The 21224-nt window shown below is 66.0% G+C and overlaps 1 protein-coding gene across 29 annotated transcripts in view; it reads right to left on the bottom strand.

Moving 5' to 3' along the window:
• Positions 1–21224, bottom strand: part of BRSK2 (BR serine/threonine kinase 2) — a 69464-nt gene that overhangs the window by 11356 nt on the left and 36884 nt on the right. For 12 of the 29 annotated variants that reach the window (XR_011524239.1, XR_011524238.1, XR_011524240.1 and 9 more), the window contains exons 2-16: positions 15432–15526; positions 13862–13947; positions 11018–11158; positions 10450–10566; positions 9619–9652; positions 9359–9427; positions 9100–9246; positions 7641–7672; positions 7149–7313; positions 6883–6980; positions 6652–6802; positions 4682–4747; positions 2633–2693; positions 1650–1857; positions 892–940 (exon numbers count right to left, since the gene is read on the bottom strand). Coding sequence is in view for 19 of the 29 variants with exons in the window: in XM_070565926.1 (XP_070422027.1) it covers positions 892–940; positions 1650–1857; positions 2633–2693; positions 4682–4747; positions 6652–6802; positions 6883–6980; positions 7149–7313; positions 7641–7672; positions 9100–9246; positions 9359–9427; positions 9619–9652; positions 10450–10566; positions 11018–11158; positions 13862–13947; positions 15432–15526 (1519 nt within the window). In the remaining 10 variants the exon portion in view is untranslated. Of the gene's footprint in view, positions 1–891; positions 941–1649; positions 1858–2632; positions 2694–4681; positions 4748–6651; positions 6803–6882; positions 6981–7148; positions 7314–7640; positions 7673–9099; positions 9247–9358; positions 9428–9618; positions 9653–10449; positions 10567–11017; positions 11159–13857; positions 13948–15431; positions 15527–21224 lie in introns of those variants that run through there. The other 17 variants (XR_011524242.1, XR_011524241.1, XR_011524243.1 and 14 more) reach the window with 3 other exon arrangements.

The raw sequence follows: 21224 nt of genomic DNA, 5'->3' as shown, positions 1-21224 counted from the left end.
TGGGGAGAGTGGAGCAGGCGGCGCCTCTCCAGGGTCTTTGCCCCAGACACCGTGTGATCGGGTGACACCACAGAGGAGCATCTCGGTGAGTGGCATCTGCGGTGTGTGTGTGTGTGTGTGTAGCTCTGGGTTCCTGCTGCCTCCCACAGGCCCCTGCTGCTTCCTCTTATGGGACGGGGAGCCGGGGGCTTGGTCTACACCTGCCTTGACCAAGGCCACCCTCCCCTGGACGTGTGTCCCACTGGGCCATTCCATGGCTTTCTTCCTCCCTGGCCAGTGCCATGTCTTCCCCTCGAGGACTCCAATCCGCGAGCCCCCGAGTCTCTGGCCACACTTGGGGGCTCTGCTCTTGGGCAGCCCTGACAGAGGCTCCTGCTGCAGGCGCCACAGGCCAGTACTTCCCACGACCCCAGGTCCGGCACGTCGAGAGACATGAGCCAGCCTGGCTACCAAGGGCTCTCCCAGCATGGAGGCCAGGGCTCCCGGCGGGTGTGGACTGTCACTCTGAGACATGGCTATGCTGTCCATCCCTTGAGTCTGGCCAGCCCTGGGCTCCCCACCCCAGGGTGTGGCTTCCCAGCAGAGCCGGGAAGAGCCAGGCTTTACTCCCCAGCGGCCCTCTCACTGCCCCGGGCCCTGCTCCCCAACTCAGAGCCACGAGCACTGGGGAGGAGGTGGCCAAAGCAGGGGGCAGAGGGCAGGGACCTGGGGGTAAGCCAAGGGCCACAGGGAGACAAGGAGGAGGACCCAAGAGGCTGGGTTGCTCGGCCCTGGAGCCGCCCGTGGCTCCCCCTGGCCTGCTACCTGGAGAGTCCAGCATGACCCTCCCTCATGTGCCTGGCGTCCAGACACCAGGAGGGAGGCTGACGACCTCGGGCAAGGGCCACTTACTCTGGGGACGACTCCGGGGTTAGGTTGGACATCTCCTCTGGCGTTGGAACTGTAGACACAAGCAGGACAAGGAGAGAAGCGTGGTCACTGCACGGCCCTCCCCCAGCAGGGCCCCACCCGCAGGCTGTCACTATCCACAGCACCCAAGGGCACAGGTCAGCCCCAGCTGCCAGGAGCTGTCCTGACCACGGGTGCTGAAACCAGGCCACACCTTCTCTGGCCTGCAGCCAGCCCTCCTGTCCCTCACAGATGGCACTGGCCCTCCATGTCCCACCCATCAGCTGTGCTGTGCGACCCGTGGGCCCAGGAGATGGGCAGTGCCGACTGACCCTCAGCACCCAGCATGCAGGGGTCAGCTGTCAACTGCTGCCCTGGTCCCGAGGGCTTCCTGACCTTCTGCACCCACACCACCCACGTGCTCAGGCAACCCGGCCCAAGGAGGACGAAGGGCTAAGTGAGGAGCAAAGGAGCCAAGAGGGGTCCCAAGGCTGCACCTGCTGGGAGGGCAGTTCTGAGTGGACCCCTGACACACGTGGTGGGCAGGCTCAGGCACACATAGACGTCTGGAGGTGCTGCCCAGGCCTGTGCTGGCCTAGTGGACATGGGCTGCTGTCCAGTGTTGTTGGCAGATGAACCACCAAATGGGGGAGGGGGCAGCCCGTAGCCTACAGCCCCCACCTGCCCCACTGGCTGGACGGCCGGTGCTCCCGCTGTGGCCCTACTCCCCATACACCCTGCCACGTCCGGCCCAAGCGCACCTTGCAGTTTCCGGCGGTGGAAGCGGGGCGACCCCAGGAAGCTGTTCTTGATGGAGTTGAGCCGTGTCCTCCAGGGCACCCCTCCAACGCTGGGACTGGACGGCGGCGTGGGGTTGGGCGTGCCGGCTGGGCTCTCCTTGGGCGTGTGCACGGGCGTCCCCTTGGGGGTGGGGAGGGGACTGCCCCTTGGAGAGGGGTGAGGGGTCACCTGTATGGTGGGGACAGATTTGGTGTTTGGTTCAGTCCCGGCGGGTAGGAGCCGGGCGGGGGCCGGCAGGGTCGGCGAGGCCGGGGGCAGGGCCAGCTGGGGGCCGAGGCCCCCTGGGACAGGGGGCCGGGCCTGGGTGCCGGCTGGGAGCGGGTTAGACTTGGTGCCCTGTAGCGGCTTGTCGGTCAGCTTGGCCTTGCTCGGCAAGGTCTGGGTCTTGGGGTTGGGCCGCGGGGCGGGCTGTGCAGGGAGGACGTGTCCCAGCCGCGAGGCACTCCGACAAGCTTCGGGCTCCATGGAGGTGGCCGTGGGGCAGGCCACGAAGGGGAGCTCCGGGGGTGGGGGGGGCAGAACAAACTTTCTAACAGGCTACAGGGCAGGCGTGGGACAGAGAGTAGAGTAAGGGGTCCAAGGGGTCCGCGAGAGCCAAGCGCCAGCGTGCACACCCCGTCCCGCCCCCCGCATGCACACACAGCACCCGTAGGACCAGAGAGAAGCCGGGACCCCAGGCGGGAGCAGCGGGGACAGGCAGGCGTTGGGGGGGGGGAGTGTTTGCCACAAAAGAAAACAAATGACACACGAGAAAACAAACAAGACAGAACAAGAGCGTGCAGTTAGCGAGAGCAGTGGCAGCCACGCGGCAGCCCCAGCCGCAGGCGGGGACCAGGCGAGGCGGGGCCTGCTTCTGTCCACCAGCCTCCCCCCACCCGGCGCCCGCCGGCCGCAGAGGCACGGGCACCTCCCGGAGCCTGCAGAGAGCGGGTGGGTCACTCACCCGAGGGCTGCTGAGAGGGCTGGTGGAGAGGCCTGAGGAGGCGCCGCTGATGGACCTAGACCTGGGGACACAGGCGCAGAAGCAGGTCAGCCTGGGAAAGGGCCACGGGCTCTTGGCCCCTCTCTCCCCCCAGGTAGACTCTGCAAGAGGCCTGGAGCCCTGGCCTGGTGCACGCCCGGCCTGCCCAGGGCCATCCTGCTGTCCCCACCCTGCCTCTCACCAGGCCCAGGAAGGCCCACAGCCCATCTAGGCCCCATCAGAGGCCCAGGGCTGTGGCTGGTGGCCTTGGAGCTCCTCCTCCGCACCACATGACAGCTGTCCCGTGTCCGAGGTGCTAGACCCAGGACAGCAGAGAAGAGCCCTCAGCAAGGGTCTGCCAGGGGCTTAGGTGGACGGAGGGACAAGGGGACGTGGGGGCTCCCTGCGAACTGAATCCATTCCCTGTGCCGGGTCCACTCCATGCCCTGGTTGCCCTGAGCCCGGCCTGACCCCCAAGGCTGAGCTTTCACAGGGCTCTGAATCCTGCACTCGGCCCAGCCCTCATGTCTCTGCATGTGGGCCTCCAGCTGGGCACCAGCCCAGCCACTCCAGACCCATGGCCCACCCGCCCAGCCCAGAGCTGCCCACGGCAGGCCAGCCCACAGCCCTCTCCTCACTCACACTGGGCGGGCCTGGGCAAGACGAGGCTAGGGTGGACACTGGCAGGGACCATGGTCCTTGTCCACCACTGGCCCACATGGCCTGCAGACCTGGCCTGGGCGTGGCCAAAGAGAGCCCACTGGCCCAGTGTGCCTGGCTGAGACACACACACAGCCGTTGCTCCTGTGAGGCTGGAGCTGGACCCCCCAGAGGCCTCTCCACCACACCGACGGCCGGAGGGAAAGTGAACGCCTTCCACCCCTGGGCACCTGCACCTGCCGTCCTGGAGGAGGACACGGGAGGGACTGGGGCGGCCACCTGGGACAGGAGGGCACAAGAGAGTGAGGGCCATTCGCCCACCGCCTGGCCTCTGGAGGGGTCTCACCCGCCCACACCACGGCCCGGCCCCTGGGCCTCAGGGAGAAGCTGAGCCCACGCTGGCACCTGTGGGCTGGGGCCCCATGGCGACGAGTGTCCTACTCTTGACCTGACAGCTATGGAGCCGGGGGCGCTGCGGACCCTGCTCCTAGCCCCTAGCCTGACCCCTCGCGGCCAAGATGGTGCTCAGAGCCAGGCCAGGGCTGAAGCTTTCAGATGTTGCATAAGGGAGCTGGGGGCCAGTCGGTCCCAGCTGGTGCCCACCCCAGCAGCCACAGGCTGGCAGAGGCAGCAGCCATGAGCAGACCTCCCACTGAGCCAGCCACGAGCTCGTCGCTTGGCACAAGAAAGCAGAAAAGCAGCAGCGGGTGGGAGCCGCGTCCACACCTGTCCAACCAGGAGGCCCCTGGAAACCAGGCTGGAGCTGCCTGCAATAGGAAGGACGGCACCAGAACCCAGAAAAGGCAGGAGGGGCTGGAGCAGGGGGATGGGGTGAGGCCTGACCACCGGTGCCCACAGGCAGCAGAGCCTACAGGTGCAGGGCCCCGGGGGCTCAGGAGGACTGGCCCCATGCAGAGGCCTCTGGACTGTCCCACCTCCTGCCGCCTCCTTGGGGAGCCTGCAGCCCGCAGGACTCGGGGGGCCAAGCGGCCCTGGTGACGCATCCACTCAGGCCCTTGTGGGCAGCAGGGAGGCCCCAGGACCCAGGGGCCATGCAGAACAGGGAGGGGAGGTTAACCAGGGCCACAGAGGCCCACCGGCCACAGGGCAAGGGCAGGCCAGAAGGGGTCTCACAGCCTGCAGCCACTGGGGTCCCAGGGCAGGGAGAGCACTGTGGGTCTCCTGGCCCCTCGCAGGCTGGCCGTCGGCCTCGCCCCAGCAGCCCTCTCCTCCTGCTGGGCTCTGCCTACCCTGGCCAGGCCCTTCCCCGGCCAAAGGGAGAGAGCCAGACGCGCCTCAGGCCCAGCCCTGCCACCAGGCCCACCGTGGCCATCAGGGCAGGGGGCGGGGGTGGGTGGGCAGGGTGTGTACCTGTCTTCTTTGCTGAATTGGGGGTGGGCTTCAGCGATATCCAGGCTTTTACTGAACATTGCTTTACTACAGCAGGAACAAAGCGAGAGAAGAGAGTTACTGACACAGCCCCGCTGGCAGTCCAGGAGGCCTGCCCACCACACAGCTCTGGGCTGGGCGCAGGCACCTGGCCCCCTGCCAGGGCACACGGACGCCAGGAGCAGTCGGGCAGGAGAGCACCAGGGCCACAGTGCATCCTGCCCTGGTGACCTGCTGGGCAGGGCGGCTGGACAGGCCTTGGAGGATGCCCAGGACCCCTTAGCTCCAGGAGGTGGCCTGCTGTGGCCCAGTGCTAAGTGGCCAAGCCAGAAGAGGCAGCAGAGCCCGGAGCAGCAGCTGGTGGGGAGGAGCCAAGAGGAAAAGGGCTTTACAAAGGTGACCATCGGGATGGTCCACACCTCATCCCAGCACCCTGTTTCCCAGGCAGTGGGGCCTGGAAGGCAGAGCAGGAACCACGGCAGGGTGGGCTCCCACGCCGGGCCCATGCCCCTGCCCCTGCCCCAGGCAGGTGGCGTGGCAGGGCTGCAGGGCAGCTGGTATGGGGAGGCGGTCAGCACTCAGCCTGTCGTGTGGGAAGGCGGGCTGGCGAGAGGTGACCTCTCAGTGAGCCGCTTGGAGGGGGCCACTCTCCCCTGGGGGCCTGCTGGGGGAGGTGCGCCCACCACAAGCAGGACGCCAGGTGTGGTCAGGGCAGGAGCTCAGCCAACAGGACCTTCCTCCTGCTCCTCCTCTCGACCCCCCAATGCAGGAGCCCACGGGCGTGTCCATGGCTGTCTGGAGACCTGGAAGGAGGCCTCAGAGGGCGGGGACCCCAGGTCGGAGGCTGAGCCAGCCAGCCTGGTTCCCTGGGGGAGGGCCTGGGACCACCCGGGGGCTATGGACCACCAGCCCAGTTTCATCCTGATGGGGGCCTTGCTGCCCTGTGGTCCCCATTTACTGCCAAATTCCACAGGAGGCCTGCCTGGCCCAGCACCTAGCGCTAGCTGTCCAGGGGTGGCCAAGGCTGCTGGGACTTCCTGTGGTGCTCCAAGGCCCCAGGGCTGTCCCCAGATGGCTGAAGCCCCCACTGGGCAGGAACATTGGGCCTTGCCCCCAACAGGTCACACTCAGCACCAGGGTGAGGATTTGCCAAGAGCCTCGCCCAGCTGGCTGCCACTCAGCTGAGGTGCTGTGGGGCCCAGACCCTGTCCTTCCTCCAGGGGATCTGTCGGGATAGCCAGACCTGCTCATTGCTCCCAGAATTCCACATCCCTGCACAACACTGCCTGAGGCCAATGTCAAGTGGGGACAGGATAGGACAGCCCAGCCCAGCCCAGTTAAACCCAGCCCAGCTCAGTCCAGTACAGTCCAGCTCAGACTAGTCCACTTCAGATCAGTCCACTCCAGTTCAGTCCATTTCAGCCCAGCCCAGCTCAGCCCAGTCCAGCCCAGTTCAGCCCAGTCTCCTCCAGTCCAGCCCAGTTCAGTCCCGTTCAGCTCAGCCCAGCCCAGTCCAGGCCCTTCCAGTCCCGCCCAGTTCAGTCCCGTTCAGCTCAGTCCAGGCCCCTCCAGTTTAGTCTATCTCAGTCCAGCCCAGCTCAGCCCAGGTCAGTCCAGTCCAGTCCAGCTCAGCCCAGTCCAGCCCAGTGCAGCCCAGTGCAGCCCAGCCCAGCTCAGCCCAGTCCAGCCCAGCCCAGCTCAGCCCAATCCAGCCCAGTTTAGCCCAGTGCAGCCCAACCCAGCTCAGCCCAGCTCAGCCCAGTGCAGCCAGCGCAGTCCAAGCAGCCGAGTCCTCGGCACGGCACAGTCCACCCCGCCCAGTGGCCTCGGCGCAGCCCAGGGCCAGGGGGCAGAGATGAGCTAGGCCAGGCCCAGCCGGCCCATGAGGGTGCTGACACCGACCAGGCCAGGGTACAGGAGCCGGAGCACCGGGTCCTCTGGAAGGCACGCACCTCTGGCCGTGCTGAGCCATCTCGATGGCCCTCCGTGCGGGCACCGGGGAGCCACCGTCCGTCACGCTGAGCACCTCCATGGACTTGCGCTCTGGCCGTCGCTTGCCGTGCCGGTTCAGCATCGGGGAGTCCACACGCTTCCGGGGAGGGTCTGCATGCAGAGGGGGGTCAGGGCCGGGCAGCCCGCGTGGGACCAAAGGGTGGTGTGAGGCTGGGCCCCTGGGGCTGTACCTATTTCATTCCTTGGGGGCAGGTCCTCGTCCTCGTGGCTTGGGTACCTCTCCTTCCGGTCCAGGAGGAGGAAGTAGATCATCTTCTCCTGGTTCTCCCTGGAGCAGGCGAGAGGCGGTGAGGAGGCCTGGCCCCAGGGCACATCAGTTCCTGGGTGATGGTCCCCGGGGCCACTCTGTGTTCCCCCAGGGCACCCACTCCCCACCGCCTCCTACGAACACTCCCGGCTCTGCCGCCCGCCTGGGTGGGTGTCCCCACAGACGCACTCCTCGGACAGCAGGTCCTGCAGCAGCTTGTTGCGGTCGCGGAAGCAGCCCAGCGAGTGCATGCTATCCAGCACATCAGGGTCGATGTCCTCCAGGCTGGGCAGTGAGCGGATCTGCACCTTGCGGGGAATGGGCTGCTCAGGCTCCGGCTCGTTCTTGCCCCCTCTGTGGATGACAGGGCAGCGGCCACTCACCTCTGGCCCAGCGGAGGCTCCTCCACCCCCACCCTGAGGCGGCCAGGAGGGCGGGAAGCCGGGAGGCCCACCCCTTCCTGGGGACCCTGAGTCCTGCTGCTCCCCCTGCGCCAGCCCCTGCACACCTCCTGCATTCTGCCTGTGCCCAGTGCAGGCCAGCCCAGGGGCCCTGAGAGCTGGCCAGGCAGCCAAGGCTGGGGCAGGCCTGCGCTGGGTCCTCCCCCCCGCCTTCCCTAGCAGGCCCTCCAGGCCACAGCCACAGGCAAGCAGGCGAGGAGTGGGAGGAGAAGCTACTTACATATACCATGTGTGTTTCTGAATGTGCTCTAGCTACGAGGAAAGAGAAACAGGGAGTTAGTAGGGGGAAGGAGAGAGCCCACGTTAGGAAGCCAGAGGGAGCAGGAGGGGGAGGCACAGGAGGGGAGGGGGACAGGAGCTGGAGAGAGAGGAGGGGGAGGGGGTGGAGAAGAGAGGATGGAGATGGGGGAGGACAGGAGGGGGAGGGGAGGGGAAGATGAGGGGAGAACAAGGATGAGGAGGAGAGAGGGAGAGGAAGGGGGGGAGGGAGAGAAGGGGAAAGCGGAGAAGGGGCAGGGGAGGGGAAGGATGGGGGAGGGGGAGAAGGGAGAGAGGGTGGATGAGGAGGGGAGGGGGCAAGGGAGGGCGAGGAGTGGGAAGGGGGAGGATGGGAGATGTGGGGCGGGGTGGGGGGCGTAAGGAGGGGGAGGGCTGCATTCCCAGAGGCTCCAGGCTAGCTCCCCTGACCTGCCCTCCCAAGTGAAGAGGAAATGCCAGCCTAGAGAAAGCAAGCAGTTGGGGAGGGGAGGAGTGGGAGCCGCAGGCAGGGGCGGGGGCCTGGTGGCCTATGCTTCGGGTCCCTCTTGGGGCTCTGGGAAGGAGGTGTGAGGGAGGAGAGCAGGGGAAGCAGCCAGGCCCAGCCCATCTGCGTGGGGAGGGGCTGGGGGGAAGGTACAAGCAGGAGGCCCAGGGGCCGAGCCCCCCACCCAGACTCAGGACAGCTTTGCTGGGGAGGGAGGGAGAGGGCGGCTTCTTGGGCACCAGGCCACCCAGGGGAGTCCTACTGCCCTCGCCCTGGGGACCTGCCAACTTGGCAGCAGCTTAGCCCCTTGGCAGGAGACCACAGACAGCTGACCTGGGGCTTCTTTCAGAAGTGGGGGGCTTCCCTCAGACCCTCCCATCCCCCAGCGTGGGAGTCGGTCATGCTGACAGCACTGGCCCAGGAGAAGGGAGCCAGTAACGGTGGACTCTCGCCTCCCAGGCACACCTAGCGCTCCAGAACCACACTCACAGGCAGAGGACTGTGCACATGCCTATGCCCGGCACACGCTCACACCCATGCACACATGCACACATCCATGCCCATGTGCTTGCACACCTGCACATACACGCACACACCCATGCACATGCCCACACACAGCTTCGCATGCACACTCCTATTCTCACACACACTCATGCCTCTGTGCATGTACTGTTACCCATGTGCATGTGCCCATATACCTGTGCACGTGTGCACACTCACAAACCCATGCACACGCCCACACACGCCTGTTCATGCAGTCACACACAGCTGTGCACACACTCTCACATGTGCACGCACACGCCCTCTGCACACCGGCACACTCGCGCACACCCAGGGCTCCGTACACACTCCCGCGCACAGGGCCGTCCCCGTGGGCAGCGCCCCTCGCCCTGGGAGGCGGGTGCAGAGGAGCCTCGCCCGCAGGCGGCGGACGCACCGTGAGGCGCCGCGCGGCGTCCACCTCGATCATGCCACGCAGCAGGCTCTGGCAGTCGGGCGGGATGAAGTGCGGCATGTGGAACACGCCCCGCTTCACCTTCTCCAGCAGCTGCCGCAGGTTGTCGTCGTCGAAGGGCAGCGCCCCCTGCCGGCCGGAAGGGGGTCATCGCGGGAAGGAGGGTGGGCGGTGGCCGGGCGGGGTGGGGCGGGGTGAGGGGCGGGGACAGAGATGGATGGGGGCCGGGACGGGGTCTCACCACCAGCAAGGCGAACAGGATCACCCCGCAGCTCCACACGTCCGCCTTGCGGCCGTCATACTTCTCCCCCTGCAGACACAGTGCGGTGGGCGCGGGCGCAGGGCCGGGGCTTGCCGGCGAGGGGCCCGGGCCAGGGTCTGGGAGTCGCCCCGTGGGCTGTCCAAGGACACGTGGACCCTCAGACCTCCCCGAGGGCTGGGGTGGGAGCCCCCTTGGACAGATAGGGCCTGGGGTGGGGGCCGCGGGCAATGGCCACTTACCCGGATCACCTCGGGGCAGGCATAGTGGGGCGACCTGAAGGGAAACCAGCGTCAGGGCTCGAGGCAGCACCACTGTCCGTGGCCTGGGCCTCTGGGCTGCCCCGGACACAAGGTGGGGCCCACATGAGGGGTGGTCCCTGCTCCCTGTCCACTGCCTGGACCTCTGGGCCCCTGGGACACAGGAGGGGCCTGGAGGAGGGGTGCTCCCTGCCCCCTGGGGTGGAGTCCCGCTGGGGCCCTCACGCCTTCCAGGAGGCTCAGGGGGCTCTGGTGCCACCACACCACCACCTAATGCCCTGCATGCTCCCTGGGGGACAACAAGGCCTGGGAGCTGGGGCTCCTCTATGCTCAGGGAAGTCTGCCCATCCCTCCTGGTCCAAGGAGATGGGCGTCAGAGGAAGGACCACGGGGCATGTCCTGGGGTCCCAACTTAGGTCCCTCTGCTAAGGGTGCACAGAGCAGGAAGCTGTGCACCAGCTCCCCCTGCCCCAGGGCAGGCAGCCATGGGGCTGGACCTCCTTCCAGGGCCTGGTGGGAGAGCCGAGGGAGGCTCTGGGCCAGGCGGGCCACCTGCCACCCCTTCACTGAACAGCACACCAGAGCCAGAGCCGGAGGCAGAGCCAGGGGTCCTGCCTCCAGCCCAGGCTGCGGGGGCCTGGAGGGAGGCCCTGGGGCTGCAGGGCCACCTGGCCGGGCAGACACAGAGACCCCACGTGCATCCATGGGCTGGGCTGGGGCAGCAGCATCTGGGCCACCTCTCCGAGCCTGTGTAGAGCTGGCAGGGGTGCAGGGCTGCAGCGGCAGGCAGGGCCGAGGCAGGTAGGCACTCACCCACAGCTGGTCTCCAGCAGGCTGTCGCCCACCTGCAGGGAGGCCATCCCGAAGTCCGCGATGCGGATGTTGTTCTTCTCGTCCAGCAGCAAGTTCTCTGGTTTCAGGTCCCTGTGGCTGGAAGGAACCGGGTCAGGCCGAAGGGCCCAGAGCTGTCTCCCCTTCCCTCCCCACCACACAGCATGAGGCCAATGGCAGCTCCTGGTGATGTCACAGGCAGCCCATCTCACGTGGCCTGCCTGGGCTCTGGTCTGTGGGATGGAGGGACAGGCTCTCTTGGGTCGCACTGCTGGCTCTTGTGGCCCCTGGGCAGGCTCTGCTTTGCTCCCTGAGGCCCCATTCCCTTCGCTGCTTCCCCCACACCGCTCTGCGCGGAGGCCAACCTGCGGTCCCCAGACCGAGGACGCCCTGAAAAAGCCGAGGAGAGGCTTCCAACTCTTGGGTGGGCACCTGGCAGAAAATGTCCTGAGGCCCTTGAGGAGTCAGTAAGAGATGCACTGTCTACTCCAAGGGGATAGGGGAATGCAAGAGTCGGGGGAGGCGCTCCTGGGGTGACGGGGGCGCGTACCATATGGAGTGGCTGTGGCAGAAGTCTAGCGCCGAGATGATCTGCCGGAAGAACTTGCGCGCCTCTTTGGGGGTCAGCCTCCCCTTTTTGACCAGGTAGTCGAAGAGCTCACCTCCAGACACGTGTTCTAGCACCAGGTATCTGCGGGGATGGCGGGCGTCAGTGGGCACACACAGCGTGCCCGGCCCACCCCAGGGCCACCCAGCTAGAGCCACCGTCGTGTCCTGGCACCTTCAGCATGAGGCCCCACCTCGAGGGCAGCCTGTTGGAGGCATCTCTGGCGCCTGGGGCCAGGGAGCAGGGCTACATGGCCCCCCAGCTGAGGGATGCTGGCCCGAGGCGAGAGAGGTACTGTGGTTGGACCTTGTGTGAGCCATGGCCTCGGCCCTTCCAGCCCTCCCTGGCCAGCCCAGGCAGAACTTCCCAACAACAGGATGAATCAGACCGTCGGGCCCTCAGGGAGCCCTGGCCAGCAGGACAGACATCAAAAGGGAGTAGGCGAGGGGCTAGTAGGGCGCAGCCGGGGGTGTGGGGAAGCTCTCCCTCAAAGGAGGTCTGGGAAGACAGAGGGGAAGGGGTAGGAGGAGGGCCTGGGTGGGTGTGTCCCAGCTGGCAGGGTGGCAACTGCCCCTGACTTGGCTCAGTGCGGCTGGAGCGGTGCCAGGGGTGGGGACTGGGCTACTGGAGGGACCAGATGCCCCTCTGCTCAGCCTGGCCCTTTGCACCCTCCCCTCAACTGCATCACAGCGCCAAGCAGGGGTCCAGGGACCAAGGACATCTGGGCAGCTGTGCAGGGCTGTGGGGTGGGGGCTGAGACAGGACGGGGAGGTCAGGTGGAGGAAGGTGTCCAGGCTCTGGCTGGGGTGATGGTGGCTGGGGGGACCCGCACCCCTCTGAAAGGGGGGTGAGAAGCGGGCTGTGTGCGAGCTGAGCCTGTGGTGGGGCCTGACCAGGGTGGTTTCTGGGAGAAGTGGCGGGTCCCTGGGACGATGGACTCTGATGCCTGCGGGGCCTCAGGGGAGCCTGGTTGGGACACTGAGCACACTCCCGAGGAGTCACTGGTAGGAACTGGTGAGGGTGGGGTCCCGGGCAGGCTGCAGTGGCTTTTCGGGGGGAGGCATGAGAGGAGAGGATCATGAGAGGAGCCACACAGGACAAGGGCTGGCAGGACCAGGGCCTCAGGGGCGTGCCCGGCGGCCATGGGATCAAAAGTGACCAGCTGTCTCAAGGGCTGGTTTTGCAGGAATTGAGGGGTCAGTGCGCTGGGGGCCCTGGGCACAAGGAGCCTGTCTGTGAGGTGGAGCAGGGCCCCACCTTGGCCCCTGCAATCCCCTGGACCGGCTACCTGTCCGCCTGTGTCCAGGTCCCCCATTCCCGTCACCTTTGCCGAGCTGTGCCCACCTGGCCCCGCCGTCCCAGGCCCCTCCCCAACTGCCTGGCCCCATGTTGGCCTCCTTGAACCTCAGGCTCTGCTGTCGCCTATGTGTCTGCCTCACGAGTGACTCAGCAGCCACAGAGGTGTGAGGTGTCCCATGTACTAGGTGTGCAGGGGGCATGGCCACACACCCTGCATCCCAAACCCACAGGATGCCACTAAGATACTGCCAGGTGGTTGATCAGGCCAGTGGGGGCGAGGGCAGGAGTGTGGTGTGGCCCCATTGCACCTCATCAAGGTCCTAATGGTGGCCAAGTTCCGCAGTCCACCAGCGTCAGGGCCCAGGCCCGTGGTGACTGAGGTCCCCCATGCAGGGCAGCTCCTGGCACTCCACCCTCATTAAACACTTGGAGTTGGCCATTGTGCTGGCTGGGACCCCAGCTGGCGTAGTGGTGACACCGTCATGCACGAGGAAACTGAGGTGCAGAGAGAGTGAGTAACCTGCCAGGGGGACACTGGGTCCCAAGCCCTCCTGCTCCCCCAGGGCTGCCCTCGCACCGGCCTCCTGCCCCACCTCCACTGCCCAGGGCAGTGCCCAGGGGCTGAGGACGGCCACCTGGGCAGCTGGTCGGCCTGCATCAGGTGCCCAGGGCTCTAGGACGAGGGTGGCTGGGGGTCGGGGTTGTACTCAGGGGTCGAGCCAGCCCTTGTGTCTCATGTCCTCAATCTGCATGTCCCCGAGGAAACTGCAGGAGAGCCCCTCCCTCAGGGACACGGCACAGAGGGCCAGGAGCCTTCCTACAGTCACACATGCAGCAGTGGCAGAGCTGGATGCTCCCCAGAGGTGAGCCTGTGGTGACCGCCGCCTGCAGCCCCAGCGAGCTCGCTGAGCACAGAGGGCTGGTGACCTGGGGGCACCAGGATTCCGACCCAGGTCTGCAGGGGACAGTGAGGTTTCCACTGGCCTCGGCAGCCACGGTGTGACAGGAGGTAAGGCATACTCAGCAGCCCGGGGCCAGGCGTCCCCAGGAGGGTTGGTGGGTGGGACAACAGACTGGGTGAGGGGTCTGGGGTGGCGAAAGTACAGTCAGCCAGCCTAGGGTCCCGAGCCCGGTGAGGGAGCAGACGGGGGCTCAGTGTGAGTGGGGAGGGAGAGTGGCAGTCCCCAGCACTGATGGAGTCAAGGCTCGCTGGGGCCAGGGAGAGAGGGTCCCAGAGGCGCCTTCCCCTTGACCCCCACCGGCAGCCCACTCCTCCAGGAAGCCCCACTCCACCTGGTGGCTCAGGCTGGTGGCTCTGCCAGTCTCCAGCAGAGCAGGCCACGGGTCTGGTCAAGAAGCAGTGACCGCCACAGCCTGGGGATCGGCCTTCAGAGCCCCTCCTAAGACGGCTCCCTGCCCAGTTCCACTGCCCAAGGCCCCCAGCCCCACCTCTGGCCACCCCAGCTCTCTGGACCCAGCAATACCTACAAATATTTTTTGTTTTCATAAACGTCGTGCAGCTTTAGGACGTGAGGGTGCTCGATGAGCTTCAGGATGGCAATCTCCCGCTCTACCTGCTCGGGAAGAAGAAAGCACGTCACGGTGGGGGCAGGGGCTCATTCCCTCACAACCCCCACCTCCACCCACTGCCCGTCCCTGCGCTCTGAGGCTCGACGTCTGACGCCGCGTACGGGGCCAGGCTATGGGCAGACACGGACACCGCTGCCCGCCTGCCCTCAGGAGCCTCCCACTGGTGGGAGACTGAGGGGTCTGAGTGGACTGAGCCCCTCGGGATGCCTCAGTGGGCTCAGGGGGCAGCACCGGGCTTTGGAGCGGGGCCAGTCTAGGGTGGGCTTTCCACCCGTGTGGGCCAGCCGTCCATGTCACATTGCACAGGGCCCCACCCCTCCCCCGGCCGCACCTGGTCCCTGCAGGCCGTGGTGGGGTGGGCCCAGTTACAGCCCCAGACCCCCTTCCACTGAGCACCTGTCCCTCCCCTCAGAGACCTCATGGGCAGCACACTGAACCCATGAGTCCCAGTGCCCCAGCCAGAGCCCAGGCCCCAGCCAGGCGCTGTCCAAGGCAGGGTCGCAACCTGCCTGCCCCCTGCTTGCACTGCCCCCACCCATCCAAGGGACCCCCGCCTCCTCTTAAAACCGTCCCATCTCAGGTCCCTGGGGTTTCCCAGTTGGGCCCAAGTCCCTCCCTGCCCCCAGCAGCCAGAGGGGTCCTCATTGTGTCCCTGGCTCTCACCCTGGCCCCCTGCACATCTCCCCCGCCTGGGCAGAGCCCTTATCACGGCCCCACGAGCCAGGAGGCCGCTGCCCTACAGCCCTGAGCAGACGAGTGAATTAACCATGTGGAGGGTCCAAGAGGCGCAGCCCATGGGCGGGGGCTCAGGGGCGCAGCCATTGGTGATGGGGCAGACCCCGCTTGGCCACCCACCTGGGAGGTCTCAGCCACCCACACCCACGTGTGAGCAGGCAGATGGACACCCCGAGGCCTGCGCAGCCCCTCCCCACTGAGTGTCTGGGCAGACCCCAGGAGCCCTCCACCCACATGGAGTCTGCTCCAGCCCCAAGGGGGCCAGACTCCCCCATGAGGCTGCGGGGGGCTCCCAGGACTGGGGGGGCAGTGGGAAGGAGGGAGCCTATCACGTCCTCTTTCTTCCTCAGGGCAGGGGTCTTGTCCTGATTCTAACTGGAAACTGATGCCCAGCCTGCTGTCCCAGCAGGTCAGAACAGCACCTGGCCGTGCCCCAGGCCCCTGGCTGAAGCAGGGAGAAAGGGTGGGTAGGGCTGGAGGGGAGGGGCCCATGTGCTGGGTGGTGATAGACTGACCAGACTGATGGAGGCCAGGAGAGGGAGCCAGCTCTGCTGCCAGCAGGAGAGGGTGTGCAGGGGTGAGGGACGCAAGGAGCAGGCCAGGGCAGGACCCATCTGGGCTGGCTTTGCTGCAGCCCAGCTCTCGGCCCCACCCACGGGGCACCCACCGCAGGGCTACCCCAGGCTGGTCTCAAGGCCCCGCCTGCCCCCCCAGACCCCGGCTTGTGGTTCACCTTCATCAGCACAGACTCGCTGAGCTTCTCCCGGTTGACGATTTTGATGGCCACCTTCTGGCACGTGACACAGTGAACCCCCAGCTTCACGAGGCCTGCGGCGGGGAGAAGCCCATCAGACCCCATCTGGGGCCTCGTGCAGGGCCTGGAGGACTCTCAGCCATGGGCCCCCAACCTCGAAGAGCTTTCCTGGGGGTGGCCGCGGCCTACTCTCCAAGGCCCTGGCTGAGGGTCCCGTCCCCTCCGCCCGCCCGCCCCTGTGTCCTACCCAGCCCCTCACTCAGGGTCTGGATCTGACTCCCCCACCCCCCTGCCAGCGTGCCTGGAGCCTGCCAGACTCCGGCCACTTCTGCTCCATGCTCCTTGGTCACTGCCCAGAACGGCTCCGTGTGGAGCGTCCCTCTGTCCCAAGCCACATGCCTCCTCCCACATACCGGCCCTGAGGCCTCCTTGAGCCCTGGGTCTCAGGCGGACCCTTGCTCCGAGTCCCTCCCCCAGGCCTTCAGCCACCCCCAGCAGGAGGGCCAGGGTGCCCTTGGGTCCAGGGCCACTCCCACCCAGCCCCATGAGGCCCCACACAGACCCCTACCCCCAGGACACCCAGCCTCTGCTACCCTGCGACCCCCACCCATCACCCTCCTTTCGGTCTGCGGACCCTGGACAGAAGCGCCCGACACCTGCACCCAGCTCGGCACTCCCCCCAGGCTGCGGGGACTGCCTGCCTCCCCTGACCCCCACGGGGCAGAAGCTCTGCTGACTCAACTCTGCTTGCCCCACACTTCCAGTCCCCACAGTTCTGGGGCTTGTCACGTGGGCATGGCTGGGCGCCTGCCTCCCCTTCCCTCCCTGGCTGGGAAGCGCCACCGGGGCCACCAGTAGCCCCTCTCCCACTGTGACCTGGCCTGCTGCCCTCTGGCTAGACTGCTTTGTGAACTCGGCCCAGGAGACCTGTGCTCTCCTTCCAGAGCCCCCATCCCAGCGCCCCCAAGGCGCCTTGAATCCCTGATGGGCCTGGGGAGGTCACAATGGTCGGGGCTGCCTCCAGCCTTTGGGGCCTAGGGGGCTGCCACGTGGAGGGTGAGTTGACCAGGGCACCGCAGCCCGACCTCGACCTCTGCTCCGTTGCGAGGGGCGCCCCTTCCGTGAACCCTGAGGGGCGCCCACACACTGCTTCGTCCCATCTCCACCAGGCACCGTGTCCAACTCAGAGCTGGCCGCTGGCACCTGGCCCCGGACTGCTGCCACGTCAGCCTTCACGTGGTGACCGCCTCCTGGGGGTATTCCTGACTTGCAGGAGCCCTTTGACTTTCACGGGAAACGAATCCTTTGTCACATCCATAGAAGACAAGTCCCCTCGCCACTCCCTCACACCTCCTCTCATTCCTAGCACACTAGGTTCTCCCCTGGGGTCGGAGGCCTCCTGGGCCCCTCATGCCCCATCTCGCCCAGCGGCCTGCACAGACTGCCCCGCAGCCAGAGCCTCTGCCATGGGCAGTGAGAAGATGACACTGTGCTCCCTGAGGCAGGAGCAGCTGCAGGCCAGGCTGGGGACAGAGGGCAGGTGGGGCACACAGACCTTGTGGGAGCCTATGCCCAGGGCCTGAGGCTCCCACGCTCTGGGAAGCCCATATGGTGGCGCTGTGCCTGCTGAGCCGGGGCTCCTGCCCTGGGAAGGGCTGCGGGCTCCGGGGCCTCTCATGGCTGCCTTTGATCTGGCGCTCGAACCCTGCGATTCCAGGTGGAAAGGAGCAGAGAGCACAGCATGAGGAACGGGAGGCAGGTGTGATCCAGAGCCTCCGAGCCGGGGCCCAGGGACCCCACGGCCTCCTAGACAGAGTCCAGCCATGGGCAGGACTTGGCCCTGGTTAGAAGCAACACCTCTGTCCTGTCCAGCAAGACCCCAAACAAGGTTCACAGGCCTTGAGGAACGGAGGACACAATGGTGACAGGTGGCAAAGACCACTACTACGAGGGGTACAAGCACCTACAAGTTCTCAAACGCCTGTGACAGATGCCAACATGGTGTCCAGACAGCAGGCAACGGTCCCAGGAAGAGACATCAATGGCCAGAAACACCCACACATGAGCCGGAGAGACCCTACAGGGCAAAGGACGCACTGCCCCAGGACACACCATTGGGGCCGAGCCCTGGGATGGCATTCCTGAGCGCAGGAGGGCCTGCGGCCAGCGGTGCACAGCTGCTCATGTAGCAAAACTGGGGAGTGACCTGGAGACCGCAGGCAGGAGGCAGGAAGGGTGTGTGCCTCAGCCACCAGGGTCCTGAGCAGACCTCCAGAGACCACACCACTAAAGCGCACTGACCAGGACCACACGGCCGCCAGCTGCGGCAGGAATGCACTGTGTGCACATGTCCTGTGCACAAGTCCCGGGGAGGCTGGGGTCATGGATGTGGGGGATCGTGGCCCTGCTTCCGGGGAAGGGAGAAGAGTGGCCTCCAATCAACAGGAGCCTGGCAGCAGCATGGCCAGCTCTCCAGAAGCAGAAAGTTAAATGGATGACACAGCCACTGTGGCCACTGCTGTGAAGAGGACAGCAGTCTGCCAAGCGCTGTGTGCCGTGGGGCCGTCCCCACCCCATCTTATAGTCGAGGAAACAGCAGGTCCCTCACCCACTGGTGCACAGCCACTCAGAAAGGCCAGGAGGACAGTGGGCCCAGTGGACGAGGTCAGGGCACAGGTCTGCTGTCCCCACAGAGCTGCTTGCGGGCCTGTGGGCTGGGGCCTGTGGTGGCCAGGACGCACGGCTGGGGTGCAGGAGGGCTGCCCTGGGCACACCCAGGAACTCTGGTGGCTCCCTCCCTGCCTTCATCTTCCTCCATTTGCCGCCTCTCTGCCCAGAAAATCCTCTACTCTGCAGACTCCTACACACCCCTCAAATCATGGCGTGGAGGTGCCCCTCCTTGGGCAGTGGCTCAGCCCTGGGTTTGAAGGTCTCCCACAGCTCCAGGGTCCTCAGAGCAGGATGTTTGGGTCCCCAGAAGTCCTGCCACCTCCCTGGAGGCAGGGAGTGGAGAGTGTGCCCTCAGGAGCCCTTCTGAGTAGGCTGCAGCCTCCGATGGATGCAGTTTCCGTGGGAAGCCCACGATCGCCCTAGTTATCCAGCTCTCCAACTGCTCAGGCTCATTTTCCAATTGCAACTTTATCTCTACTTACTGTCTTTACAGCAAGGGCAGGCGCATGTCGAGACAGGGTAAGTATACGGTGTCACAGATAACTGTGGGAGCAGCGGTGTGGGCGCGCAGGCAGCTGGGCCCGAGGGTGCCAGGCCTCCGCGCAAGGAGGGGCTGTGGCATGGTGGAGACACAGGGCCATGGAGGGAAGGTATGGTTTAAAGGCCAGGGACCCTGGGCCCCACAGGGCTGCCCCACCTGCGGGCTCCCCACTGCGCCCAGGCTCAGGCACAAACGTGGTGTGCAGTAATACGGGCGCCACCCCCAGGGCCAGGACAGTCACAGGGACGACAGGTATCTGAGAGCAGCCTCTGCACTGGCCCCAAGCGCCGAAGAGTGTGGGGCCCTCCTGACCTGGGCTGGGGCTGGGGCTGCAGAACGGCCTCGTGAGCCCCAACCCGTCCCCTGCGCAGCTACTGGAGCCGTAAGGCCCAGAGGTGGCTGCAGAGCTGGTGGGCAGGGTGCTCTCTGGGCTCCGCTCAGCAGCTCTCGGCAGGCGTGCCCAGCCCTCCTGCCCCTGCCAGCCTCCAGCAGGCAGTCTGGAAGGAGGAAGGAGGCCAGCCCGGTGTGTGCTGGGCCCTGGTGGCTTAAGGGGCCCATAGGGCCAGGGCCAGGAGGACAAGGGTGGCCCTGAGCAGATGCCTTGCCTCCCCAGTTGGCTGTGACTTCCTTTTTCTTCTTGGTCATGGTCCTTCGGAAAAGACCCTGCCAGAGGATTCTGAGCCCTGGGAGCCCCCAGCGTGGGCCCGGACTCCACTGGCCAGAGACTGTCACTGGGGCTGGACCCACTGCCCTCTGGTCTGGGAGGGAGGGGGACACTCTGCGTCCCGGGATCCAGCCCTGCAGCCCAGTGGGTCAGTCAAGGTCAGAAGGCAGCAAGTGGGGGCGGTGGGGCAGCCTAGAGACACCCTTCTCCCCACAGGCACAATGGGGTTTTCAATGAGGCTGGAGCACCAGTGCGTCCTGTGCATTCCAGCCTCAAGTGCTATTTCCAGCCCAGAGCAAGGAGCCTCCAGCGGTGCTCCAGGCCCACCTCATGTGGGGAAGGCCCTGGTCTGACACGGCCCCAGGCCTGCCTCCCAACCTCTCAGGTGGCCCAGCCACAGCCTGCTGACTGCAAGCCCAACCCTTGGGGGTCCTGGGTGCTCCCTCCACCATCTGCCATGAGCCTGCAGACCCCATGGACAGACAGCTCAGCACTGCGGGTGGCTCGTCCACTCTGTTCTCTTTGTGAGGCCGAGAGCTCCCCCTGAAGTCCTTGATCACCCACTTCCCTCCCTCCAGGCACTGGAGCCCCATCAAGCCCACTTCCCTCCTACCAGGCATGTTTGGGAACACCAGATGTGAAGGTCCTGCCCCTCCCTGGAGCCCCTTCCCTCTCTGCCTGTGGCCATAGCGTCTTGAGCCCCCCCAGCTGGCCCCAAGGCATACCACACCTGGCCCATGCCACCTCTCGGGGTGCCCAGCAGCATCCTGCACACCTGGCCTTTTCTGGCCGCCCCATGTGTGGCTGCTGCAGGGGGCTGGGACCAGATGGGGGTCCTACTCCTCTTGGTGATTCTTGAGTGGGTTTCCATCTCTGATACCCTCTATGCCCCACCCACACAATGTCCACATCTTCTGAGACCTGGATGGTGGGAGGCACTGTGGCTTATCCGTCGGCTCCTGCTTTGCTGCACCGGGACCACCCTCCCCAAAGGGATGGCATCTCGCAGAGTGTGCAGGTCCCGTACTTGGTGCCCCTGAATTGACCCTCACATTTGCTCCCCACCCCAGCCCCGGCCAGGCCCTCACCAATGGCCCAGTGGCTTCTCATCACCACAGACCCTTCCCAGCGCATCCCAGCCACCCTGTACCGGGTCCAGGAGGTCTTGAGGCCTAGAGGTCAAGCTAAGGAGGCTGGCTGCGCCGTGAGAGCTCTGCCCACTGTGGGGCCTGGCCTGCGGCCCCTTGCCCAGCCGGCCACTCCACTTAGGCAGACAGCCTCCGCATCACCTCCCTGAGGCTGACGTGTCCCGTCCACTGGGGAAGAAGACTGAGCGGAATAGTGGCCCCGAGCCTTCCCCTGGTGGGGTCCTCTCGGTTTCCACCCCAGCAGCTCTAGCCCCTGTTCACTGGCCACACCTCTGCATGTCTACTACCTGCCAGGCCTCAGTCCAGGCCTGGAAGGTCCCTGCATGGAACCCAGAGATGGGACAGGCACATATGTGCCAGAGCACACACACCACACACGGGTCCCGTGGTGGGACGGCCCTGCCTGCGCCCACCGCGACACAAATCCTGCAGCCTCTGCATGGGCCTGGGACACCACCCTCCCCTTCCCCCCACACCCTGCCCCCACCGCTGGCCCTGGCAGAGTCCCGGGAAGTGCACAGATGGCAAAGCAAGGGGAGAAAGGATCTTCTGTTGTTTCTCATTCAAATTACCAAATCCTAGATCGTGCCTCAGTCTGAGAGCACCCATCCCCAGAGGGAGAAAGAGGTGCCCCTCGGCGTCTGGGGCCCCCAGGAAGGTGCTCAAGACCTAGGCCCCCGTTTCTGACTCAGTTACTCTTGGCAGGTCTGCCCTTTTGGCCCGGCCTGGCCGCTCCCCAGATGGGGTGC

The sequence above is a fragment of the Equus przewalskii genome, chromosome 11 (genome assembly GCF_037783145.1).
Source record: "Equus przewalskii isolate Varuska chromosome 11, EquPr2, whole genome shotgun sequence".
NCBI lineage: Eukaryota > Metazoa > Chordata > Mammalia > Perissodactyla > Equidae > Equus > Equus przewalskii.
The sequence above is the reverse complement of the archived record's forward strand: the minus strand, read 5'-3'. Positions and strand labels throughout refer to the sequence as shown.